Source organism: Apodemus sylvaticus, chromosome 15 (genome assembly GCF_947179515.1).
Source record: "Apodemus sylvaticus chromosome 15, mApoSyl1.1, whole genome shotgun sequence".
Taxonomy (NCBI): domain Eukaryota; kingdom Metazoa; phylum Chordata; class Mammalia; order Rodentia; family Muridae; genus Apodemus; species Apodemus sylvaticus.
The window spans coordinates 66,951,955-66,979,742 of record NC_067486.1 but is presented as its reverse complement, the minus strand read 5'-3'; the positions used below and the strand labels follow the sequence as shown (position 1 = coordinate 66,979,742).

General features: G+C 47.1%; 1 protein-coding gene across 1 annotated transcript in view; it reads left to right on the top strand.

Moving 5' to 3' along the window:
• Positions 1-27,788, top strand: part of Slc12a8 (solute carrier family 12 member 8) — a 130,924-nt gene that overhangs the window by 66,458 nt on the left and 36,678 nt on the right. Inside the window, 9 exon segments of the mRNA XM_052158005.1 lie at positions 488-575; positions 2,540-2,627; positions 12,637-12,783; positions 24,011-24,064; positions 24,067-24,105; positions 24,107-24,166; positions 24,168-24,191; positions 24,193-24,388; positions 24,391-24,639. Of these exon segments, the coding sequence (XP_052013965.1) occupies positions 488-575; positions 2,540-2,627; positions 12,637-12,783; positions 24,011-24,064; positions 24,067-24,105; positions 24,107-24,166; positions 24,168-24,191; positions 24,193-24,388; positions 24,391-24,639 (945 nt within the window).

The following is a 27,788-nucleotide window of genomic DNA, read 5'->3' as shown; positions in this document are numbered from 1 at the left end:
GCGTTCAGATTCTTGTCATGTGGTGCTCTGAGCATGGCACCTGGTCCTGGCCGCTGGATGCCACCTAACCCCAGATGCACTTGAGCCCTCGGTGACATAGTTGGCAGCAGCAGATGCTGCAGGCCGTTTGACTCCTGCTGAGCCACTCAGGCACAGTCGCAGCTAAGCAGGCAGGCGGAGCTCAGCACGGGGCACCAGGACCTTTGTGTGGCTTTGAGCACACCTCCCTCATCCTTAATACTTTCATCGGAGTGATAAGATGCTTTTGTAGCTGGGAGGGAGTTCCTCCTCAGCGCACAATCCACAAAGGTCCTTTTGACTACCCTGTAGATGCCTCCCTAGTTGCCTAGGGAGATGGAGAGGCGGCCAGCTTGCAAGGCCAGCCGCAAACGGCAGCTTCTAGGAAAGGGTCTGGAGGAGAGGAAGGGCCACTGTTTGAGTCAGGAGTGCCCTGCCTCTCTTCACCTCTCATCTGGGTGTCTTTCAGGAGTCATGGCTGGCTTTAACATGGGAGGAGACCTGCGGGAGCCTGCTGACAGCATTCCCTTGGGCACCCTAGCAGCTGTTGGCATCTCGTAAGTTCCCCTCTTAGCAATTGGTCAGAGCTGGAGAATGGGAGAGAAAACCCAGGCAGAAGAGGGGACTGCCCCTTTTGTTCTGCGAGCGCCCTGGCTGTGACCAACCTATTTTGTATTCCAGTCCTTCTTTTTACACTCGGTGGGCTGGAAAATTCACGTCTGGTGGGTTCAGACGCTGCCCTTTCACAGTCCTGCCTGAGAATGCTGAGGGAGGAGGGGGGCCATGAATGCAAAATAATCCTTCCTTACCCCACCCCCCCAGCCACCCTGCCTCCTCTCCACCTTCTGTTGAACTTGGGGATATATATATATATATACATATATATATATATATATATATATATATATATATATATATATATATATATATATATATATATATATATCTTAACCACTGAGTTCCCAGGGTCATGGTGGGAACATGGAGATGAAACATGTTGTAATCATATCATAGACTAGAATCTGTAGTCCATTTGTCAGCCTGCTGAGCTTCTATAGAAGGAGGAGGAGAGGAAGAGAGAGAGAGAGAGAGAGAGAAAGAGAGAGGGAGAGGGAGAGGGAGAGGGAGAGAGAGAGAGAGAACAAGTGTGTGTGTGCATGAGTGTGGGAGTCCTGCCTGTCATATGTGCACCTCATGGATGATGGGATATGTTACTTGCTAAGCAAGTGGCAGAAGCTCACAGATGAGGCTCCCCTCCCCCGGTTGCTGGTTTCTGGGGTTTTAGTTCCCATTACACTGCTGTCATCTGATTGACATGGCCTTGAGTCTGTTTTTTGCCTTCTAGAATCGTCCATTATTTCCCTGGTACAGCGGGCAGGAGGGCACCTCTCTGGCTTCATTGAATAGGTGTGGAAATGCAGTAAGGTCATGGCCCGACAGGAGCTGACAGTGCCTGAGCTGCTTTAACTACAGTCCTTGAAAATGTTAAAATATCTACCTGTGAATGCTGACTGCCAGCCAGGCCCAGGGCTCCGGGCCATGTGTATAAACCGAGGCAACAGCATTGTGAGGAGCACAAGGAGAACAGGAAGAGTCGAGTGTGAGGGAGGAGGACAGAGGGGGTTCCACATGAGCTCCCCGTCCTGCGTTAGACAGAGCCGGAAGTCAGAGGAGCCTTGCTGGGCGCTGTCACTGCACAGGCGGGAATGGGCAGACCTCAGGATCATGTGACTTATCCACCCACACAGGACAGCTTGATGGCAGAGCCAAGCTACTGCTCTACCTTTTAATTCCCCCCCCCCCCTGTGTCTTAGTTTGCTTTCTGTTGCTGGGGTTGGGGTGGGGTGGGGGCGGGGGGGAGGAGAGGGAGGAACAGTTTATCTCAGTGTATGATTTATCATAGCGGAAAGTCAGACTGGAGGCAGGATGAAGGGATGCTGCTCACTGGCTGGCTCAGCTTGCTTCCTTACAGAACTCAGGACCATCCTTAAGGATAGCACCACCCACAGTGGGCTGGACCCTCCCCCATCAATCCTTAATCGATAAAATGCCGCCCACACTCACCTACAGGTCCTAGGCCAATCTTACAGGGCCATTCTCTCAGTTGAGGTTCCTTCTTCTCAGGTGACACTAGCTTGTACCAGGTTAACAAAAACACTTACGTACACTGTTACCTGTGGTCTGGAGACTGGAGAGGTCCAAGGCATGCTGGGTAGTTCTTCCACTGGAGGAAGATGGATGGACTGCAGGACAGCAGGTCACCCCTGGCCAAGTCCTGGAAGCTGGGCTTCCCATGTCCCCACTTCAATACCCTTCTTTAATATAAGATTAAAGCCACTGCCACCTTGGTTTCTTTTGGCTAAGAAATACACTAGCGGAGACAGAGTACAGAGTGCAGCTTCCCGGGCTGCTTCCATGGCTCCAGGGCCAGCCTTCTTTCAGGACTCAGGTTCCCATAGAAACCGGAGACTCGGTGGGATCAGGACTGGGCTGCAGGTGGCGCTCTCTCTTGGTTTTGCAGGTGGTTTCTCTACATCATCTTCGCCTTCCTGCTTGGTGCCATCTGTACCCGAGAGGCTCTCCACTCTGACTTCCTGATAGCTGAAAAGGTGGGTGCAGTCTGTGCTGCCCAAAGGGCTTACTTGCTCCATGAAGACCCAACACCCTACGGCCTCCTCTTGTAGCTCTGTCTGGGAATCCATATTGCCTTCAGCCCAGGACCGAATCGGGGCTTTTGGGTACAGGTGGGTGGAGAACATGCAGCATTTCTGATCCTTACAATGGCATTCGGATTCCAGCATCCAAAGAGGGGCACAAATGCAGGAGACTAGATAACAGGGTCATCTTTCCATGTCAAAAATCAAGACAAATGGTGGCATAGACAGTCAGATGTTAAAAATGCTTGCTGTGTAAGCACGAGGCCCCCAAAGGACCCCCACAAGATCCATGTAAGACGTGGGGAGTGGATCTCTAGGGCTTTCTGGTCAACCAGCCTGTTTAGTGAGCCCAGGTCTCAGCGAGAGACACTGTCTCAAAAAACAAGGAGGAAGGCCAGCAAGATGGCTCAGCAGGCTAAGGTGCTTTCTGCCAAGCCTGAGGACCTAAGTCATATCTCCCAACCCACGAGATGGAAGGAGAAAGTGGCAATGTTCTCTTGGCACACATGCTCCAGCTGGCATGGCTGGCACAGAGAAAGACAGGAGAATCTCAGCAACCCTCTGTTGGTTTAGTTACAACATCTTTGTTTCTGGAGGACAAACCAGGTGAGATTAATGAATTCCTTGAGTTCCATTGCTTCTTTACAGACCGGAGGTCACGAGGCACCAAGGACACTTATTTGGCACTTGTCACTTGATCTCACAAGAATTAGATTTTCTGGAAAAAAAAATCCCCTAAAACTCCTATGGTGCCCCAAGTTCCCAGAGGAAAAGTAGACTCTGAAATCCCCATTATTTCCCGAGAATGGTGGCCAGTGAGGGAGAGTCTCTTGTGAATTCCTGCTCTGTTCTCTGGGGTGGAGCTGGACCATGTGGAGGCCAGTGATGGGAGATCCTGGCAGCGCAGAAGGAACTACTTCTTAAAGGTGCGCTTGAGTCTGAGCTCCACATCCACTCAGGTCTCAGTATAGTGAGTAGACTCCAATATAGGTGATCCTTGTTTCCAGAGGTCATGACCTTAGAACAAAGGCAGGATGGGAAGGGAGAAAAGGTCAGGTCATGAGAGAGCTGGCCTAATGCTCCAAATCTCAGATGCCAGGTTGCAAGGTTTGCTCCCAGGGAAAGTTTCTGTTCTCTTCTCTTTTCTCTCCTTTTCCTTCTCCCTCTTCCTGCTCCCCCGACACATGCGCGCGCGCGTACACACACACACACACACACACACACAGTCACACACATTCTCACACCCACTTTCACACATACACATGCACAGACACATCCACACTCATTCATACATATACATACATGCATGACCATGAGCACACACACAGTTCCATCTGAAATTTGACCTCCATGGACCCCTTCTCAGTGGAGTGGTAATTGTGGCTGCACATGAGAAATGGAAAACCTCAGGAAACTACTGAATCTAGAAGGAGTGCTTCACCAGGGACCAGCTGAGGTGTGTGTGTGTGTGTGTGTGTCTGCCTGCCTCTGAGACTGCTTCTTCTCTTGCAGCTCTGTCCCCAGCCATTCTCTTCATTAGACTCTGGTTGGGACAGAGGGAGGCAGATTACCCACTAGGTGTGGCCATCTTCCTCTCCTCCGCTTCGGTGGGAAAGCTCAGCATGCACACAGGGGAGTCCTTGTCACCAAGGAAGCTGACCCCGGCATAAGTCAAAACCATCTCCAGAGGAGCCTGCTGCAGTCTCCATAGCCTCTATGGGTGGAAGGTCCTCAGTCGGCAATGACCCTGCTGACAGGGAGGACCTGCTGACAGGGAGGACCTGCTGACAGGGAGGACCTGCTTGGGAGTACCGCTGGTCCAGAACAGTGAGACAGGTAGGAAGGCCAAATGGCAGCACCCATGAAGCCAGGCTGGCTCTGTAGCTCTGTACACACACACACACACACACACACACACACACACACACACACACGGGTGTACATACATACACACGCTAGGGTGAGAAGTGAAACTGAGGGTACACAGAGGTCTTTTCCCGGAACAGGCAATGAAGGCCCACAGAGAAAAACAAGAAGACTGTTCTTGGTTCTCAGCAGATGCAGGGTGCACAGGGATGGACCAGTGAGGAAAACTCGAGAAGCAGAGCGCTCTGCCACCCTCTTCCCCCAAAGGATTGCCCAAGATCCTTTCCTAGACGCCTCTCCCAGTGTCTCCCTCTGGGTCTGAAGTGGCTGCAGTGGTAGGCACTATATTCAGACAGTTGGGCCGTGTGACCTTGCCGCCAGAACCCAGAGATGTCAGCTGTCACTCTCCTGTAGTTCTGTTAAGCCATGCGGCTCAGGTTGGGCCGCATCTGTCCGTGTTCCCCACCATCACCGTCAGACACAGCGAGCAGCCGGCTTTGAACACGCTCTCTCTGCAGCTCCTTCACATGGCCCTGCCAGTTCCTCCGGTGAACGGTTCTCTTGGATGGCTTCCCGTTTCCTCAGTCCTTTACCATGTGTGCCCAGGCAGCTGATCTGCTTCTGTCTGGATTCCCTGCAGCTTCTCTGATCTATTTCTAACTCTTTGTCTTTCCAACCTGCTTTTCCTACAATGGAAGAACTTTTCCCTCACTCTTCCTTCAAATGTATTACTCCATGTGGTGGTTGTAAAATCACAGAGACCCACAGTAGGTGGTTATTAAAATTTACCCCTTTCACACTTGTCATGGGGACATCCTTATAGGAAGAGACATTTATTTTAGAGACACCTTGACCCACCTTGCATCCTCCATGTTTAATTCAGTAAGAAAGCTGTCAATCCCACTATTCTCTGTGATAGAGAATGCTAAAGAATAGTATCAGCAGGAAAAAAAAATGTCCCAAAGTAAACAGCACACTCCAGGAAGTGGGTGTTTATAACAGGTCAAGAGCACCGAGAATTCCAAGAAATGCCAGTTCACAGGAGAAGAGCAAATAAGGCAGCAAGAAGACCACAAGGAGTCTCTGTTACAGGTAGAAATCCAACCAGAGTCTGCCCTAATCCCCCAGGCTGCTGGTGTATCCAGGGACACGCCCCAAGTATCCCCAGGGGACTGTGAAAGCCCAGGACACGGTTGCTTTCCATTGCGTGCCATCCCTGGGATGGGCAGAGCTTATGGCTGGTGAGTGGCTGTGGGCATCTGCTCAGTGCCCACCACAGCACCTGCCACCGCCTGAGCCATCCTCTGCTCTGGTCATAGGTAGTGTTGCTTCTCAGAGACACAGCACACTTTGCTCCTTTGTGGGCACCGGCTGCCAAGTGAAGGTAGAATTTGGCTGGGGGCAGAGGTCAATCTGTAGAGTAATGGGAATATTTGAAAACACACTTCTGGAAATGTGAGGTGGGGGAAGCTGGGGATGGGCAGGCACTGCCTTCTTAGTTATTTGAACTTGTGGGGGGGCATCAGGATGTTCCCCACATTAGTAACATCCAGGGACACAGGAATTAGATGATGTCAAATGAGTCCCTTCTAAATGATGCCAGAGACAGTCTTCCAAGAGAAGGGAACATCTACTGAGGTAGGGGCGTCCCTCTGTGGCCTAACACAGCACACGGCCTGTGCAGGACCAAGAGCAGGAGCCATGTATAATATGTGTTATTAATTACTTCCATGAGTAGTTACTGGAAAAATAGGGAGGGTTAGTTACATCCATATAAGATTTTAGAAAGATAGCTTTTTGTGATGGTGTAGATGTTGTCTTTAATCTTTTAAAGAATCATTGACACACATTTTGTGCAAAATAAATTCTCATTTCCTTGTCTACCGATATGTTTAAGCTTTCATTAAAACATTAATGTGAAAATGGCCTGAGTCTGTGGGAGCTGAGAACGAAGGTACACGGTCTACTCCTGCATCTTGTTCAGGTTGCCTGCCAAGCCTGTACCACTCCAGGACGGACGGTAGCCTTAGGAAATGCTGCCTAAGTGCATAGTGGATGCCCACTGTAAAGGGAGAGCTAGGACTCAGCTGGGAAAGAGGAAAGGCCAACGTGTCAGCAAATTAATGAAAACAGACTGAATAATAGTTTTACATGGAGAGTACTAGGCGAGCAGAAACATAGCTCCTCCACCAAACGTAAACTAGCTATTATGCTTGGGCAGTCCTGGCTCTGACCCCAGCCCACGGGTTCTGGAGGAATCCCAGGGTGTATCTGTGGAAGGAAGCCCAAGATGAAGTCACCGGTGTCGTGGAGACCACGGAGCCAGACACTGATCAAGTTCTTGGGGTTCAGCCAGCACTGGGGGGATGTAGACTAGAGTGTCTCGTTCCCATGAGTGGTCATGCTTCATGTGAAAAGAAAAAGTTGCACAGAGAGAGGGGGCGGGGAGACAGAGAGATAGAGAGACAGAGAGGAAGGCAGACACACACACACACACACAGAGAGAGAGAGAGAGAGAGAGAGAGAGAGAGAGAGAGAGAGAGAGACGCCTGCATGCATAATTCTATACATTCAACCCCTAGGTTAAAAAAAAAAGATCAGAAAAAATTTGCACTCTGTAGCTGGGTGTGGTGGCCCACGCCTTCATCTCAGCACTAAGGAGGCAGAGGCAGGCTGATCTCTTTTGAGTTTGAGACTAGCCTGGTCTGCATAGTGGACCCAGGATAGCCAGAGCTACAATAGTAAGATGCTGTCTCAATGCTTCACCCTAAACTGCATTTTTCTAAACCTAGCTTTTCTCTTTATTAATCCCCAACAAATCCAACCACTTGCATTAGACAGCATGTGTGGTAATCTAGTGGTGCGAGGTATAGGTCAGTCTTAGATAGATAGTAGGCCATTTTACACCAGGCACCTGAGCATCCAGATTCACATACCCGTGGTGATCCAGGGCCCGTCCTCTGCAGACACTAAGGGATGCTTTCCTAGCCTCCTGGGTTTCACACTGACTGCCCATTTTTTATCATCTGGAAGACGTTTTCAGATCAGAGCCTGTGTTCCACTGAGCGCTAATTGAGCCAGGATCCTGGGGTGAATCTTTTTTGTTTGTTTGTTTTTGTTTTGTTTTTTGGATTTTGGTTTTTCAAGACAGGGTTTCTCTGTATAGCCTTGGCTGTCCTGAGACTCACTCTGTAGACCAGGCTGGCCTCAAACTCAGAAATCTACCTGCCTCTGCCTCCCAGAGTGCTGGGATTACAGGCGTGTGCCACCACCACCCGGCTCCTGGGGTGATTCTTAAGGCCGAGAAGAGAGTCCCTGAGTTAAATTTTCAAAATGCTTTTGATAAAATTTCATCTCAGTCTTATTTTTTTTAAGTCACTAACATAGGATGTAGAGAAGACACACACACAGATTACAGATGGCTCCTCTCAGAGTGCACAGAGAAACAACCACAGAGGTCGTCTCCCTAACAGGTGTGTAGAACATCCAGCGCTCAGATCATGTAAAGGGCCCGGGCTTCACTAAGGCATCTGATTGGCCAGCCTCTGCTCTAGGTGTAGATGAGACATGATTCCGCTGGACTCCAGGGAATCATGGGAGGGCAGGGTGCACTGGGGAGATAAGCCACGAGCCTGATTAATCTAGAAGGGGAGAGAGTAACCCAGAGTGAGAGGAAACATTGATAACAATGATTTCTAATAATAAAGTGGGAAGGGAAGGGAAGCGAAGCGAAGGGCGGGACACGCCCAGGAAACCCATGACAGTGAAGCAAGAGGGAGTTGAGATCCACCTGGGATGAGACAGTGCCCACAGAAAAAGCAGTCCACGTAGAATGAAGGGCAAGAAGGCGCTGTAGTGGACCACGGTGCCTCTGTCCAGCCTTTGACCACCTCACCTCCCATCTTGCAAGTTGTGAGACCCCTATTTAATATTCAAAAGCCCACAGGACCACACCCTTTCTTGATGCCTCTTTGCAGCCCTAATAGGGCTCATGGCTGAGGTTAGATCAATGAATACTTCAAGTGTAATGAATGAATGAATGAATGAATGAATGATAATGCCATGGTGAAGGTCATCGGCAGAGTGCAGGGTATGGAACTGTCTAACCTGTTTCTAGTGAGGAGTATGAACCTCCAGTGTCCTGTGTATATATACTCATTAAAAAAACATATCTATAGGGGGAAGGGTCACATGCACAGAGGTCAGAGGACAACTTGTGGGTTGCAGGGATCTGACTGATGTTGTTTGGCTTACTGCTGAGGCATCTCATAAGCCCTGTTGTTGTTTCTAAGTGCTTTCAGATCAAGAATACTGAGAAATACAGGATTTTTCAGTCAGATTGTTTTGGCGATAATTTGTGACACAGGAAATCAGTTAACCGAGGCCTTGAGTGCAGTATGACTGGACCACATAGACTTAGCTTGTTGCTGAAACAAGGAAATAAAACACAGGTATTCTAGTTTGTATCTCCATTGTTACGATAAAACATTGACCAAAAGCCACTTGGGGTGGAAAGGGTCTATTTGCCTACAGGATTTAGTCTGTCATCAAGGAAAGCCAAGGCAGAAGCTTGAAAGAAACCAATGGGAAAACCCTACTGGCTCGCTCCTCCCGGCTTGCTCAGTACGATCTCTTATGCTGCTCAGGCTCAGCTGCCTAGGGATAGCACTACCCACGGTGGACTTGGTCCTCCTATGTCAATTAGCTTAAGAAAATGTCTCAGACAACCTGATCTAGGTGGTTCCCCCAAGTAAGACTTCCTCACATAACTCTGGACTGTGTCAAGGTGACACCTGAATGACAATGGGAGGTGGAGAACCCTCATCAAGAAGGGGCCAAGTGACAAAGCTGAAAGTTACATCTATCTGACCCATCTGTCATATTTATGCAAATGAGCACTTGATGTCCACAGTTCTAACCTCTAAGTCTAATGTAAGGCAGGATGGAGAGGCTGCCAGTTACCAGAGAGACTTCCTGAAGTCCAGACGAGAGTAGATTCATGGCTCAAACAGGGGCCTAAACAGCAGCTGGTGCCAAGGAAAACAAGGAAAATCCATGTGTATGTGCATGCACCCAGATGAGTTTATGTGCACCGTGTACACACAGATGCTGTGGAGGTCGGAGTCAGGTCCTCTGCAAGAGCAGGGAGCATTCTTAACCGCCGAGTCATCGGTCTGCTGCCTTGTGCTGATTCTTGATGTTCAGTGTTGAGCACCGAGCAGATTAGGGAGTGTGTATAGAGGGTCTCAGCAGCAAGTGTGACCATCCCTGCTCCCCCAGGGGTCGGAGAGCATCAGCAAATGGAGCAGAGACCACAAACAGGGAGTTTGGAAGTCTTGTGAGTACAGTAATGACTACACCAGGACCAGCTGCAGGGAGGCAGATCAACTTTACTTGGGGTGATTCAAGGATTATATAGTTTGGGGTATAAGGATTAGAATATCCAGGATGGGCAAAGATCATTGGCTGAAAGCTTATGTCTTCATTAGCATGGGGAGGCATTGTAGGAATCTCAGGTGCTAGCTGAACAGGTTCTTGTCAGGAGAAAGGAAGTTGAACATATAATCTAACTAAGGCTATGTGATGTTCTGCAGGTAGAGCCATGTTGGGTTAAGGTCAGAGAAGGGGAATCCCTTACAGTAAAGGGAGTCCTTCATTTTGTACCCAGCCCAGAAGGCTATCTGGACGATGGTAGAGTTTGACCTTAACCCGTACTTAGCAGGACAACATCAAGTGTTGTGTAGAGTCGGACTAAGTAACTCATGGGCATGCAGAGTCTGCTTATCAACCAATAGGAGTCGCTGTAGCTGGGGTTTTAGGACCAGGGTTCATTTTGCCACTCTGGTAGTGGCCTAGGGTATCATTCACAGGGAGTATGAGAGGCTGACTGGAATCATAGCCAGCCAACAGTCTTCAATGTGTGGTTTCTAGCCACTGGCATCAACGTTACCTTGGAACCTTCTGGAAACCCACATTCTTAGGCTTCCCTCAAAGCCTCCTAAATCTGAAATGACAAGAATAGGGCTTCAGAAGCCAGCAGTCCGAGGGGCACTGCAATGAACCTAAGCCTGCTCAGTTTGAGAGCTAGTGTGTAGTCCATACAGTATATGAACTTACCTGAAATAGTGGGCTAAGGGGAGAGGCTGGGGGACGGGGAATCTGAGGCTGAGCTAGAAGAAGCAGAGTATGAACAGCTGGAAAGTGGGCAGGCGCACAGGGGGCAGGGACAGGAAGGGTCAAATCATGGTTTGACTGGCATAGCATGCAGGTAATTCCAAAATCTGGGAGGTGGAGGTAGGAGTGTTGTGAATTAAGAACAACCCGGACTTACAGCAACACCCTGTCTCAGAAGACAAAACCAACCAACCAAACTAACAATGGTTAGGCCCTGGAAAGCTCAGAGGCTCAGCCCAGGCTATGAAGTCCTGGGATCCATGAGAAAAGCCCAAGTCGCGTGTCAAGCATCCCAAGATTTCTGCAGCAAGATGGGAGGGAGAGGAAAGAAAGAGAATCCTCTAGAAGCTTGCGAGTCATCTGACCTAGAATATGCACGCAGTGCAGAGGCAAACAAGAGAGACCCTGCTGCAAATGTAAAGCGAGGACTGCTGGTCCAGGTTATCGTCCAACCTGCATGGGTGTACAGGGCACAGAACACAGTAAATGTTTGTAAAACCTTTTTTACAAAACAGCACTGGTCTTCAGATAACTATATTAGTCAGATTTCAATGACTGTCACACAATGCCTGATATTATTAATTTGTAAAGAGAAATGTTTGGGCCCCTAAGATGGCTCAGCAAGAAATGAGACACAGTCAAGTCTAAGGATTTCAGTTTGACCCTTGGGACCCACATGGTAGAAAGAGAGATCAGTTTTTATAGGTTCTCTGTTTGATACATGTCTGTCACGGAATCCATCTCACCCCACACCTTCACACTAAATAAATAAAATGTAATAAAGGTCTTGTTTTGCTTTGGGTTTAGGGGGTTCATTCTATGACCTGTTGTTTTGTGCCTCTTATAGGAATGCCATGTGGTAATGGCTACAAACATGTAGCACTGCAAAACTGTTCTTCTCAAAGCCAAAAGAGAAAGAAGGGCTCGAGGCCCAATCCCCTTCAAGAGCACACACCCAGGGCCTAAAGAACTCCCCCTAGGCCCCACCCTTGACAGACTCCTTGGTGTTCAGTAGGCACTGCCCTGGGCGTGGTGAGGGCAAGCCCAGCACAGGGTGTAGTTGAGTTTAGCAGAGCAGTTGTATCTGGCATGAACCTGCAGGGACCTCAGCTTTACAGTCGGCTTTTGTCAGAGATTGTTATCTGAGGTTTTATGGGTTCACTCTTTTGAAAGATTCTCAGAGACTTTGCATAACTTAGTCTGGAAGGCCTGGCAAACCAGGAAGTCTCTTATGGTTGAGGACGGGTCTTTCAAGATAACTCCTAGACCCCTTAGTCTTAGTCAGGGTTTCTATTCCTGCACAAACATCATGACTAAGAAGCAAGTTGGGGAGGAAAGGGTTTGTTCAGCTTCCACTTCCACATTGCTGTTCATCACCAAAGGAAGTCAGGCCTAGAACTCAAGCAGATCAGGAAGCAGGAGCTGATGCAGAGGCCATGGAGGGATGTTTCTTACTGGCTTGCTTCCCCTGCCTTGCTCAGCTTGCTTTCTTATAGAACGGAGGACTACCAGCCCAGGGATGGCACCACCCACAATGGGGCCCCCCACCCTTGATCACTAATTGAGAAAATGCCTTACAGCTGGATCTCCTGGAGGCATTTCCTCAAGGGAGGCTCCTTTCTCTGTGGTAACTCCAGCTTGTGTCAACTTGACACACAAAACCAGCCTGCATGCCCCTAGATCAGGTAAGTTTCGGTATTCTGAGATTGACCTGCTAAAGGTGGCTTTTTGTACAGCAATAAAACGAGCTTCAAGGCGGCTCTCAGAGTTCAGTCTGAGAGGCTGATCCCCTACCGCTAAGAACCCTGAATTCATCCTGCAGTGGCTCTCTTTAATTTGTCCTGTGTAACCCAGACACAGGGTCTACTGCAGGACATTCAGAGTCAGCCCATGGTAATGGTAGGACATCTGCCTCACATAGGTATCTCTGGTTGGTTTCCTCTTCCTGTTGGGCTTGTACATCTCATCCCTGGCTTCCTGTATGGGGGGACTCTATGGAGCCCCCCGGATCCTACAGTGCATCGCCCAGGACAAAGTGGTTCCTGCCCTCGCCTTTCTCAGGAACGGGGTGAGTTCCTCGTTTTGCTGGCTATCTCTCTTCTCTCTGTTTTTCTGTCTCCCTGTCTCTGTCTCTCTGAGGCATAAGCTTCTGACCAATGTCTCTGGTCTCTGGGGAAGAGGCAAAGTGGGATGTGGAAGTTGTATCTTTCAGTCCTGTCCCCGGGTGTGTTAGTCTAGCTGCTTAGACAGAGCATCTCATATATCACAGGCTCCAGCTCCCCAGTGTTCAGCAGCAGTGAAGCAGGCCCCTCCTTCAATAAAAACAAACCCAGGATCCTCCAAGTTTAGCATAAAAGAAAGAATCTAGTGTTTAGGAAAAGAACAGACTCTTGCAGCCCTGCGTTTCCCACAGGCTCACTGTGCCCTGGGTGGTAGTAGTGGTGATGGTGGTGGTGGTAATGAGGGTGGTAGTGGTGGTGATGGTGGTGGTGGTGATGATGGTGGTGGTGGTGGTGATGGTGGTGGTGATGATGGTGGTGGTGGTGATGGTGGTGGTGGTGGTGATGGTGGTGGCAGTGATGATGGTGGTGGTGGGGTAGTGATGGTGGTGATGCTGATGTGGTGATGGTGGTGGTGGTGGTGGTGGTGGTGGTAGTGGTGATGGTGGTGGTGGTGATGGTGGTGATGGTGGTGGCAGTGATGATGGTGGTGGTGAGGTAGTGATGGTGGTGATGCTGATGTGGTGATGGTGGTGGTGGTGGGGTAGTGATGGTGGTGATGCTGATGTGGTGGTGGTGGTGATGGTGGTGGTGGTGGTGGTGGTGGTGGCAGTGATGATGGTGGTGGTGGGGTAGTGATGGTGGTGATGCTGATGTGGTGATGGTGGTGGTGGTGATGATGGTGGTGGTGGTGGTGATGGTGGTGGTGGTGGTGGTGGCAGTGATGGTGGTGGCAGTGATGATGGTGGTGGTGAGGTAGTGATGGTGGTGATGCTGATGTGGTGATGGTGGTGGTGGTGGGGTAGTGATGGTGGTGATGCTGATGTGGTGGTGGTGGTGATGGTGGTGGTGGTGGTGGTGGTGGGGTAGTGATGGTGGTGATGCTGATGTGGTGGTGGTGGTGATGGTGGTGATGGTGGTGGTGGTGGTGATGGTGGTGGTGGTGGTGATGGTGGTGGCGGTGATGATGGTGGTGGTGGGGTAGTGATGGTGGTGATGCTGATGTGGTGATGGTGGTGGTGGTGATGATGGTGGTGGTGGTGGTGATGGTGGTGGTGGTGGTGGTGTTGATGGTGGTGGTGGTGGTGGTGGTGGTAGTGATGGTGGTGGTGGTGGTGGTGGTGATGGTGGTGATGGTGGTGGCAGTGATGGTGGTGGTGAGGTAGTGATGGTGGTGATGCTGATGTGGTGATGGTGGCGGCAGTGGCAGTGGCAGTTTAATGAGGCCCCACACTATGGCTCTGGGCTCTCTATGAGCTAGCATGTGCCAAACTGTAACTGATACTGAATAGCAGGGTTGACTGACGACTGGGATGGTCAAAAGAAACTTTCCTAAAGAGCAGTCGACATAGACACAGGGAACCCCACGTCTCTGTGTTGTGGCTTGTAAGCTACACTTTGTTTCTGTATTATTAGCCCCTTCTGATCCAGCCTCATCCCAAGTGGGCATAAATCACCATAACTCCCTCCTCTCCATCCCCCTTTCGATTTTTGAAGTAGGGTCTCACTAGATAGCCCAGGGCTGCCAAAATTCGCTAGAGTTCTCTGGTTGTGTGTTCAAATGTTTCTGTTTTTATTGGTTTGTTTATATATATGTTTGTGTGAGGTGAGGGAGGGGAGAGCACGAGAGAGAGAGAGAGAGAGACAGAGAGAGACAGAGAGACAGAGAGAGAGACAGAAAGAGGGAGAGGGAGAGGGAGAGGGAGAGGGAGAGGGAGAGGGAGAGGGAGAGGGAGAGGGAGAGAGAGAGGGAGAGGGAGAGGGAGAGGGAGAGGGAGAGAGAATGTGTGTGTAGATACGGTAAGACCTGTTAGTGTGTTAGCATTCTTTCTAGACTCTGCCTAACCGTTCTCTAGCCACAGCAGCCAGGCAGGCCATGCTTGTTATCAAAGGCACTGTTTGGCCTCTCTTCTCTCTCTCTGACCGCTTTCTCCCTCTCTCCTTCCCCCTCCCCTTCTCTCCACGTGTTCCCAGCCCATCTCTTCCCTTCTCTTCCTCTCTCTCCTCTGTCCCTTTTCTTTCTCTTCCTCTCTTCCCTTCTCACCCCCCCTTCCCATGACCCCAGATAAACTCTATATTATGTGAGACCTGACATATGACCGGTACCTGGATTGGGGAAGATGCCTCAGTGTGGCCTGCCAGGGTACCCCCTCCCACCGCACCTTTCCACGCTTCACAAAACGTGTCAAGACCACTTATAGGAGTCACGATGTCCATCCTGGGGACCAAACTCAAGCCACCAGGCTTAGCATCAAGTGACTTTACCCATGGATCCACTTCAGCAACTCCTCATTTGTTTCTTGAAAGAAAGGTAGCCTGAATCCTCTACCATCTGTGTGCTAAACATATTGGTACACTGGACCACAGCCAGTGCCTTCTGTTTCTTCTCTCCAAGACATGGGCCAGGAGGAGCAGTGGTTGATACTTCAAGAGTAGACCATTGATATATCATACACCTTATTCTACTTTATTTAAAATTATTATTATTATTATTATTATTATTATTATATGTGTCTGGATGTTTTGCATGCATGCATGTGTCTATGCACTACTAGCATGCCCGCTGCCCATGAAAGCCAGAAGAGAGCATCTGAGTCCCTAAACAGAGTTTAAGGAGGTCATGAGCTGACAAGTGGGTGCTGGGAATTGAACCCAGGTCCTCCAGGAGAGCAGTCAGCTTTCTCAATGGTGGGACTATTACTCTAGCACATTGTTTATTTTTTATGGTACACTGAGCACAGATTTTAAAACTAAAACTTATATAAACAGTATCCACTAGGAATCTCTACTCTTATGTTGAACCTTCCTACCTGTCCTAACCTTAATTTTGTCCTTTAAGGCACTGTTTTTCCTGGGCTTTTATGATTATTGTTGGTTTGTGTATGTGTGTGTGTGTGTGTGTGTGTGTGTGTGTGTGTGGTGTATGTGTGTGTGGTGTGTGTGGGTGTGTGTGTGTGGTGTGGGTGCATGCATGTGTGATATATTACATACATGTTCTTTGGGCATGTATGTGTAGGTGGGTATGATGTGTGCATCCATATGTTTTTCCCAATCATTATTTTTTATTGGATATTTTATTTATTTATATTTCAAATATTTTCCCCTTTCCAGGTCTCCCTTTCGGAAACCCCTATCCTATTACCCCTCCCCTGTCTCTATGAGGGTGCTCCCCCACCCACCCACCCACTCCCGTCTTCCCGCCCTGGCATTCCCCTACACTGGGACATCCTACACCCTCAGGCCTGAGGACCTCTCCTCCCACTGATGTCCAACAAGGACATCCTCTGCCACAGATGTGGCCAGTGCCATGGGTCCCTTTGGTTGGTGGTCCAGTCCCAGGAGCTCGAGGGGGTCTGGCTTGTTGACACTGTTGCTCTCTCCATGGGGCTGCAACCCCCCTCAGCTCCTTCAATCCCTTCTCCAACTCCTCCACCAGGGACCCCACGCTCAGTCCACTGGTTGGCTGTGAGCATCCTCCTCTGTGTTTGTCAGGCTCTGACAGAGCCTCTCAGGAGGCAGCCATATCAGGCTTCCCTCAGCAAGCTCTTCCCGGCCTCCACCATAGCATCTGGGTTTGTGGCTGTGTATGGGCTGGAGCCCCAGGTGGGGCAGTCTCTAGATGTCTTTTCCTTCCGGCTCTGCCCCACATTATGTCCCCATATTTCCTCCTGGGAGGATTTTGTTCCCCCTTCTTTTTTTTTCTTTTTTATAGAATGCATTTTTTATTTACATTTTAAATGTTATTCCCTTTCCTGGTTTCCCCCCTCACAGAAAACCCCTAACCTATCTTCCCTCCCCCTGCTTTTATGAGGATGTCCCTCCACCCAACCCACTCCTACCTACCCTCCCTCAATATCCCTACATTGGGGTATCCATCAAGCCTTCATAGGACCAAGGACCTCTCCTCCCATTGATGCCCGACAAGGCATTTCTCTGCTACAAATGCAGCTGGAGGCTTGTGTACTCCTTGGTTGATAGCTTAGTCCCTGGGAGCTATGGGAGATTTGGTCGGTTGATATTGTTGTTCTTCCTATGAGGTTGCAAATTCCTTCAGCTCCTTCAGTCCTTTCTCTAATTCCTTCATTGGGGACCCTGTGCTCAATCCAATGGCTGGCTGCAAGCATCTGCTTCTGTATCTATAAGGCTCTGGCAGGGTCTCTCAGGAGACAACCACATCAGGCTCCTTTCGGCAAGCACTTCTTGACATCCACAATAGTGTCTGGGTTTAGTGACTGTTTATAGGATGAATCCCCAGGTACAACAGTCTCTGGATGGCCTTTCCTTCAGTCTCTGCTCCACACCTTATCTCCATAATTGCTCCTGTATTTTTTTCTCTTCCTCAGAAAAATCAGAGCACCCACACTTTGGTCTTTCTTCTTCTTGAGCTTCATGTGGTTGATGAATTCTATCTTGTTTATTCTGAGCTTTTGGACTAATATCCACTTAATCAGTGAGTGCATACCATGTGTGTTCTTTTGTGATTGGGTTACCTCACTCAGAATGATATTTTCTACTTTCATCCATTTGCCTAAGAATTTCATGAAGTCATTGTTTTTAATAGCTGAGTAGTATTCCATTGTGTAAGTGTACCATATTTTCTGTATTCCTCTGTTGAAGGACATCTGGGATCTTTCCAGCTTCTGGCTATTATAAATAAGGCTGCTATGAATATAGTGGAACATGTGTCCTTATTACATGTTGGAGCATCTTCTGAGTATATGCCCAGGAGTGGTATAGCTGGGTTCTGAGATAGTACTATGTCTAATTTTCTGAGGAACCACCAAACTGATTTCCAGCTTGCAATCCTACCAGCAATGGAGGAATGTGCCTCTTTCTCTACCCCCTCTCCAGCATCTGCTGTCCCCTGAGTTTTTCATCTTAGCCATTCTGACTGCTGTGAGATGGAATCTCAGGGTTGTTTTGATTTACATTTCCCTGATGATTAAGGATGTTGAGCATTTCTTTAGGTGCTTCTCAATCATTCAATATTCCTCAGTTGATAATTCTTTGTTAAGCCCTGTACCCCATTTTTAATAGGGTTATTTGATTCTCTGGAGTCTAAGTTCTTGAGTTCTATGTATATATTGGATATTAGTCCCCTATCAGATGTAGAATTGATAAAGATCTTTTCCCAATCTGTTGGCTGCCATTTTGTACTGTTGACAGCGCCCTTTGACTTACAGAAGCTTTGCAATTTTATGAGGTCCCATTTGTCGATTCTTGTTCATAAACCATTGGTGTTCTGTTCAGGAAAATTTCCCCTGTGCCCATGTGTTCGAGACTTTTCCCTACTTTCTCTTCTATTAGATTCAGTGTATCTGGTTTTACGTGGAGGTCCTTGATCTACTTGAACTTGAGCTTTGTACAAGGAGATAAGAATGCATCAGTTTGCATTCTTCTATATGTTGACCGCCAGTTGAACCGGCACCATTTGTTGAAAAATGCTATCTTTTTTCCATTGGATGGTTTTTAGCTCCTTTGTTAAAAATCAAGTGCCCATAGGTGTATGGGTTTATTTCTGGGTCTTCAATTCTATCCCATTGACTTGCTTGTCTGTCACTGAAACAAAACCATGCAGATTTTAATCAATATTGCTCTATAGTACACTTTGATTTGTTTTAGTTAATTTTATATCCAGCCACTTTGCTGAAGTTTTATTTTATCAGGTTTAGGAGTTCTTGGGTGGAATTTTTGGGGTCACTTAAGTATACGATCATATCATCTGCAAATAGTGATATTTTGACTTCTTCCTTTCCAATTTGTATCCCTTTGACCTCCTTTTGTTGTCTAATTGCTCTAGTTAGAACTTCAAGTACTATATTGAATAGATAGGGAGAGAGAGGTCAGCCTTGTCTAGTCCCTGATTTTAGTGGGATTGCTTCAAGTTTCTCTCCATTTACTTTGATGCTGACTACTGGTTTGCTGTATATTGTTTTTACTATGTTTAGGTATGGGCCTTGAATTCCTGATCTTCCCATGTCTACTTAATTGTGGTGAATGACTGTTTGATGTGTTCTTGGATTCGGTTTGTGAGAGTTTTATTGAGTATTTTTACATTGATATTAATAAGGGAAATTGCTCTGAAGTTCTCTTTCTTTGTTGGGTCTTTGTGAGGTTTTGGTATCAGTGTAACTGTGGCATCATGGAACAAATTAGGCAGTGTTCCTTTCATTTTTCTTTTGTGGAATAATTTGAAGAGTATTGGTATTAGGTCTTCTTTGAAGGTCTGATAGAATTCTGCACTAGTGTCAACAGGCCAGACCCCCTGATCCTGGGCATTTTTTTGGGTTGGGAGACTTTTAATGACTGCTTCTATTTCTTTAGGGGTTATGGGACAGTTTAGATTGTTTATCTGATCCTGTTTTAACTTTGGTTTTTGGTATCTGTCTAGAAAATAATCCATTTCATCCAGATTTTCCAGTTTTGTTGAGTATAGGCTTTTATAGTATGATCTGATGATTTTTTGAATTTCCTCAGTTTCTGTTGTTATATCTCCCTTTTCATTTCTGATTTGTTAATTTGGATTCTTGTCTCTATGCCCTCTGAGAGTCTGGCTACGGGTTTATCTAGCTTGTTGATTTTTTCAAAGATCCAGCTCCTGGTTTTGTTGATTCTTTGTATAGTTCTTCTACTCCTCTTGGGTGTATTTTCTTCTTTTAGTTCTATAGCTAGGTATCTATTGGTCCATAACTTCTGTTAGTTTCACTGTGTCTCTGTTTAGTCTATGTTTTCATGATCTGTCCATTGATGAGAGTGTTGAAGTCTCTCACTTTTATTCTGTGGGGTGCAATGTGTGTTTGGAGCTTTAATAAAGTTTCTTTTATGAATGTGGGTACCCTTGCATTTGGAGCATAGATGTTCAGAATTGAGAGTTCTTCTTGGTAGATTTTTCTTTTGATGAGTATGAAGTGTCCTTCCTTATCCTTTTTGATAGCTTTTGGTTGAAAATCGATGTTACTCAATATTAGAATGGCTACTCCAGCTTGTTTCTTGGGACCGTTTGCATCTAATGATGCCAAGTAGCCTTAGTTTCTGTTGTTTATGTTCTTGCCCTTGCCTCTTGCTATCTGGTTATCTCTGGTGTTAGCTGGTATTGCTGTCTCTGGCTGTGGCTTGTTCCTCCTGCAAGCCTGTGTGTCAGTACTCCTGGGATACCAGTTCTCTCCAGGAGGTATGGAAAGCTGTGACACAGGGTCAGCTCCGGGATGCAGACAGAAACCAGAAGGATCCTGTCCCCAGCTGTTTCTTGGTTCCTATGTCCTGATGGCTCTGGGAGGGTCCCACTTGGGACAGAAATTTTAACAGAAGTGGTGGTCTTCTTACCTGTGTTCACAGATGTGTCAGCATTCCTGGGAGACCAGCTCTTTCCTGGTGGTATTTGGGTATGTAGCACTGTGGCACAGACAGAAACCAAAAGGCTCCTGTCCCAGTCTGCTCCTTGGTTCCTATGACCTGAGGGTTCTGGGTAGGTCCCTCTGAACAGAAGTGGTGGTCTTACCTGCACTCACAGGCTTGTCCACACTTCTGGGAGGTGATATTTGAGTATGGAGCACTGTGGTGCAGGATCAGCTCCAGGAGCAAAGCTATTTTTTTATTTTAAAAATGTGTGTGTGAGTGTGTGTGTGTGTGTGTTTGTTATGTCTGCATGTATGTCTGTGCACTACTTGCATACTATGTCCATGAAGGCCACAAGAGGGCAGCATATCATCTAGAGCTGGAGTTACAGATGGTTGTGAATTGCTGTGTAGGTACTGGGACCTGAACCCAGGTCTTCTGGAAGAGGATCAAGTGCTTCAAACCACAGAGCCTTATTTTTCTGGCCACACCACCTTATTTTCTTGAAGCAAGGTCACTCACTGATACAGCTAGGTTAGTTGGCCAAAGAACTCCAGGGATCCTGTCTACACCACCAGCAGCCTGTGTTGGCTTTCAGATGCAAGTCACCATGCACAGATTACTTGGGTGATGAGGATCTAAATTTAGGTCCTCAAGATTATGTGGGAGGTATTTACTGATGAGCCACCTCCTCAGGCTCCCTAGTTGTTTTCCAAATTGAAACTTTCCCATCCATATTTTCACACAACAGATAGTTCTCTCAGTATATGGCTTCTATCTTACATTTTAAAATTTTGATATGTGGTTTAGAAATCTGTCTTCTATATTAATTTAAGGAGAATTTTCTCATTCTTTTTCTGTTATGTTTATGTGACATAGTTTATTTAATCAGCTCTCAATTGACTGATAGTTATGTGAGTGGCTTCCAGTAAACAATGGAAGTTGTAGTGGATGATTCTTCCCTGCTACTACAACTTTATATATATATAATTGACATCTATACTGGCAAATGTTTTGACTCAATCCTTTTGTGTGTGATAATCTTTTAAATGTTTGTCTTAGTCAGGGTTTCTATTCCTGCACAAACATCATGACCAAGAAGCAAGTTAGGGAGGAAAGGGTTTATTGAGCTTACACTTCCACATTGCAGTTCATCACTAAAGGAAGTCAGGACTGGAACTCAAGCAGGTCAGGAAGCAGGAGCTGATGCAGAGGCCATGGAGGGATGTTTCTTACTGGCTTGCTTCCCCTGGCTTGCTCAGCCTTCTCTCTTATAGAACTCAAGAACACCAGCCCAAAGGTGGTACCACCCACAAGGGGCCCTCCCCACTTGATCACTAATTGAGAAAATGCCCCACAGCTGGATCTCATGGAGGCACTTCCCCAACTAAAGCTTCTTTCTCTGTGATAATGCCAGCCTGTGTCAAGTTGACACACAAAACTATCCAGTACAATGTTCTTTTATTTATTATTGACAACAACATACATGAGTGCCAGGAATACAATATACAGACAAGATACAATGTATCCTGATCATACCCACCTCCAACTCTCTCTCCCTGCTGTCCCCTCAAAAGTCTCCCATTTGCAAGTCCTTTACTCTCACTTGTAACCCACTGAGTCCTATTAGTGCAGCTTGCTGGAGTGTTGGTTGGTCTTGTTGACTTGATTCTGTGCAGGTAACCGCAGTTGCAGTTTGTGAGTATAATAGCCATGCCAGATCCAGAGGAAGGCATCACACAGGACTCCTCCCCATCCTCTGGCTCTTACATTCTTCCCGCTCCCTTTTCCAAGATGTTCTCTTAGCTGTGATGTGGGGGTTGGTATTGACATCCCATTGGGGGCTGAGCACTCAATCGTCATGGGTTCTCCTCACTCGCTGGTTATGTATCTCTGCATTAACTACAGCCCACTATAAAACAGCAGCAGCAGCAACAACAACAAAACAAAATAAAAACAAAAACAAACCAACTTCTCCAACCAAGTTAAGAACAATGCTAATACTTAATAATGGATATTTGTTATTACTTAATATAATATTCTAAATATTCTAAATATTTAGAAGGCAGTTTGCCAACATGTTTGTTTAGCAAAATAACATAATACGTTCTCCCTTTGGGGCCTATGACCTCCCCAGCCATGGGCTTTTGACTAGCTTATAGTTCCAGACATGAATTCTTTTCTGTGGAGCAGTCCTCAAATTCAGTCAGAAAGTGGTTGGTTACCCTTGCAGCTGTAATACCACTATTGCTCCAGCGGGTGCATCTTTATCGTTACATTCAGGGTTCACTGCTAGGCAACACCATGGATGAGATTTCTTTCCAAGCAGCCTGCACAGCGCCTTTTGGCACTGTGCTGGGAGGAGGATCTGAGGTCAGTTCCAGCTTCATTGTCTATATCCTGCAACCCAAGTGGGCTGTGTCTTCAGCAGTAGGGTCTCGCCAACTGTATTCATTACTTTTCTGTTCCTGTAATAAAATACCATGACCAAAAGCAATTTATAGTTGAAAGAAATGTATTTTTGCTTACAATTTTTGTTCGATAATCCATGGCTTCTAGGGGAAGCATTGTCCACCCATGCAGCCACATGGCTTTTTAAAAAAAAAGGTATATACTTAAATCAGCTTACAGAGTCCTGGGCTTCCTTAGGGCTTTTCACACAGCCTTAGTTTGGGTTAATGTCCCTTGCTCCATCCTCTCCCCTGTTGTTTAACCTCCACTATTCCTCATCCCTCTCTTCCTCCCTCCCTCCCCTTCCTCCTTCCTCCTCCCTTCCTTCCTCTTCCTTTTCCTCCTTCTCATCCTTCTTTTCCTCCTCCTTCTTCCCCTCTCTCTCCCTTCCTTCCTTTCTTCCTTTTCTTCTTTCTTCTTTTTCGTTCTTTCTTTCATTTTTTTGAGACACTATGTAGCTCTGGCTGTCCGGGAACTCACCATGTATACCAGCCTGGCCTCAGACTTTTACCTCTGTCTCCCAAGTGCTAGGGTTAACGACATGTGACACCATGTCTGCCTCTCAGCCTTTACTTTATCACGTGTTCCTCTCTTCCCTTGCCTTTAAAGCTTCTTCCCTCACACCTCCGACAGGTGTGGCCTTTCCAGATCTCTGTCTTATAGAGATATTCCACATTAAACATACAGATCTCCAAGCTTGCAGCCAGGGTCCACATGAGACAGAATGGGTGGCATTTGCTGAGCTACAGTTACCTCACAGGGTGTGTTATTTTCCAGTTCCATCCATTTCCTGCAAATTTCATTAATTTACTTTTCTTTATAGCTGAATAAAATTCCCCTGTGTGTATGCACCATATTGTTATCATCCATATAAGCGGTTGTGATTGTTTCTAGGACAGGAGAGTGTAACTGTGTGTGTGTGAGTCTGGGGTAAGTCGAGAGGTCAGGGTTTTGGCATCAATGGGGGCTTTCTATTTGGGGGAGTTGAGACCCTAAGACTTCCAAAGTTTTTCCATAGAGTCCCATGTTAATGGTGATGTTGCCCATGCCTCCAGTGTCCAGAGCTACTGGGTCTCCGTGTTTGGCTTATGCTATCACGTTAGCTCATTGACCCCATGAGTTGGGTATTATTTCTCTAAGTTTACATGTGAACGAACAATCCTGTGTGGGAGAAGTTTCTGAAATGTTATATTTGATTTTTATCATTTAACTGTAAAATTTTTGGAATCTTTCTATCTGAAATTTCATAATTCTGCATTTTTGTTGTTGTTGTTGTCATTGTCATCATAGAAAGGACCAAATAAAACGCCTGTCGCAGCCATCTGCCTGACCAGCCTGGTGACCCATGGGCTTTTGTCCTTGTGGGCCAGGTGAATGTTCTGGCACCCCGTTGTCACCATCATCTTCATGCTCACCTACATCGCTGTGGACTACTCTTACTTCGCCCCTCTCCATGGCTGCCTGCGGCCTCGGCCCCGGCTCCCGAGCCTGCGCCCAGACAAGGCCCAGATGTTCTGCCCTGCTCCGAGCATCTGCTCCAGGACAGGGCTCCCAGCTACGGCTCTGACGCCCCTGCCAGGAACCTCTCCGAGGGCACCCTGCTAGAGTTCACCAGAGACCTGGATCAGCTGCTCCAGCCAAAGGAGGGGCTCGAGAGGGCTCAGCTTGGGTCAGAGAAGGGAACCAGATCCCAAAGAGTCAGAAGCGCAAGGTTAAGAAAGACGCCAAGCAAACCCTCCAGGACAGCTTCCTCCTGGGCCCTGGGTCTCCTTTGTCCTTCCCTACTGGGGCCTCTGAGAGGCTGTCGGTTGTTTCCAGTGGGGGGCAAGAGTCCTATCAGAACCAGCAGTTGTCTAGGAGTGAATCACATGACCATCTTGTTCCTGACCTATGCAACCAGCCTAGAGTCAACAGAGAAGGTAAGAGCTTTGCAATGATACTGGGGGCTTCCTACTTTGGGGGTGTCTACAAGTTGTTTCATCTCCCTAGTAGTTTTAACTCAGGTTTTATAACTTTTATTAATTTTAATATTTATTTCAAAATGTTGAAATTTAGGTGCCAGTTAAGTTATTCTTCTTTCTTTCTTTTTTTCTTTCTTCCTTCCTTTCTTCCTTCCTTCCTTCCTTCCTTCCTTCCTTCCTTCCTTCCTTCCTTCCTTCCTTCCTTCCTTCCTTTCCTTTCTTTTCTTTCTTTCTTTCTTTCTTTCTTTCTTTCTTCCTTTCTTTCTTTCTTTCTTTCTTTCTTTTTCTTTCTTTCAACAGATCTAGCCTCAAGTCTATTTGTAAAAACAGCACAGGACACTGGTAATCTGCAAATAGTGTGTGGGTAGGTGTGTGACAGCCAGTCCTTCTGTCTTCACACTGGCAGGAGCCTTTTCTATGGGGCCTTCACAGGGGCCTGGGGCACCTTTAGGAGCCTGAGCTGGACCTGAAGCCTGGGCCTTAGCTGGAGCTGTGGTCTCCGCCTTGGTTTGAGCCTTGGGCTTTGGCTGGCAGAGCCTATGCCCCCTGGCCATGTGGCTTCGAATCCACTTCCCAAGCTTGGGGGTGAGCAAGGAAAGCCAGGCGGCTGAGTTTGCAGCTGGGGCCCTTTGGTATCTTGGGCTTGATGGCCTGAGGCTTCACAAGGGTCTTGATGGCCTCTGTGTACGCACTCATCTGTCTTTGCATTGTTGACCTGCATATTCTTCAGGCCTTTCTTGTTGTGCTTCTTAGCAAAGCACATGTTCCTCAGGAACTTGGAGTCAACCCCCCTTAAGAGATTCATATCTTTGTGACTGGGGTTTCTTGATTCTTTTTCTGTGCCACTTGCGGGACTGGGTGTGTGTGGTGTGGTTCTTAGACTTGGCCGTGTCTGCACAGTAACCCTCGGCTCCCACCTAGACAGAAAGTTCTATCTACTGTGTGTAAGAGCTGGGAGCCAGAGCTAGCAACTGAATATCATTTTCCTTTTGCTCAAAATTCAGCAAAAGTGTAACCACCGTAAATCAGACTAAGTTAAACCTTTAAACAAGGTCACCTCTTCCTGCTTGCTAAAGGGCTCACTCAGTTTGTCAGCAGAAGAGAACTCTCCTAAACCAGACACCATGGGATGAAAGGGATGGTAGTTAAAGAAGTCTAGCTTTCCTTAAATCTACATGCTCAGAGTCGCAAAGAAAATCAGTATAGAACATGAGAAATCCTGAAAGAGGAAACATCTTTGTGGACCCTGACATATCCTAGGAATTTTTTATCTTGCTGTAATTTGGATCTGGAAGATCACCTAATGGACCATGTTAAGTGACTGGCCCCAGGAATGGTACTATTGGGAGGTGGTTGAAATGCCTAAGCGGAGGAACCTAATGGGAGATCTTTACATCATTGGAAGTATGCTTGTTAGGAGGGTTGGGGCTAATGGTGCTCTCTCTGCTCTCTTTTGCTCTCTGGCCTGTGATGTAAGCAAGTTTTATTCTATGATGTGTTCCCACCATGATGCGCTACCCTACTGGCAGGCCTGTGCAGATCAGTGGATCCAACTAATCATGGACCGGCATCTCCAAGACCAAACCTTTTTGCCTTAAATATTTTTGTCACTCTAACTACATGCTTCATAAAACAACTTAAATGGGAAAGAATTTATTTGGACACACCATTTTATAGGTTTCTGTTCATACTCGATGTCTTAGTCAGGGTTTCTATTCCTGCACAAACATCATGACTGAGAAGCAAGTTGGGGAAGAAAGGGTTTATTCAGCTTACACTTCCACGCTGCTTGGTCATCACCAAAGGAAGTCAGTTCTGGAACTCAAGCAGGTCAGGAAGCAGAGCTGATGCAGAGGCCATGGAGGGATGTTACTTACTGGTGTGCTTCCCCTGGTTTACTCAGCTTGCTTTCTTATAGAATCCAAGACTACCAGCCAAGATGTCACCACCCGCAATGGACTGGGCTCTCCCACCCTTGATCACTAATTGAGAAAATGCCTTACAGCTGGATCTCATGGAGGCATTTCCTCAAGGGAGGCTCTTTTCTCTGAGATAACTCCAGCCTGTGTCAAGTTGACACACAAACCCATCCAGTACACTCAGGTACCTCCATTGTGCTTGAGCCCATGGCAAGTTGCAGCATTACAGGAGAAAGGCATAGTGGGGGGGCAGGGGGAAGAGTCTTACCTAGCAGCATTTAGGAGGCAGAGAGAAAAACATAAAAGAACCAGGAACTCAGTAACACACTTCCTCAAATCAGGCACCACTTCCCAAGAGTCCATTCACTACAGACCCAGCAATGAATTTACTGATCAGTCATCTCCCAGTAGCTCTCCCAGGCTGGGGCCAAGCCCTCAGCACATAGAATGTTTTAGGAGGACACTTCCTGTTGAGACTGTAATTGACTGAGTTGGGTCTCTCAGATGTTTGTTACAGTGACAGAAACTGACTCACGCACGTCTATTTATTTCATGTAGTATAATAGATAGCAGCACCTTCCAGTTTAACAACTGAAGACTTCCAGTGGAGTCATAGAGAACTTTGAGCAGATTTTTTGCATGACTTGATATCGCCTCCAGGCGACTGTGTATGTCTGATGTCTAGGCACTTTGTTTTACCTCATCTCTTAAGATCTGTACAGATAGTCATGGGCAGAGGTCATAGAAAGGGATGTCTAAAAACAACCATTTTGCATTCTCCTTCCATTGGTAGGTTTTCCATTCTTCACTTCTAACTGGGTAGGGGCACTTTCAGTTGTAGGAGTGTTATGAAAGGGTAAAGTGTTGTTGTTGTTGTTGTTGTTGTTGTTAGTTTGGTTTTTGAGACAAGGTTTTTCTATGTAACAGTTCTCTGGCTGTCCTTGAACTCAGTCCTTAGACCAGGCTGCCTCAAACTCACAAAGATCCACCTGCCTCAGTCTCTCTAGTGCTGGGATTAAAGGTGTGTGCCATCACCACCCAGCTGCATTCTTTTATTTTTATCAAAATAATAAGTGTATATATATTTTTAAGACTTTCTTTTTTTTCTAGAGTCAGGGTTTCTCTGTGTAGCCCTGGCTGTCCTGGAACTCACTCTGTAGACCCAAGCCGTCCTCAAACCCAGAAATC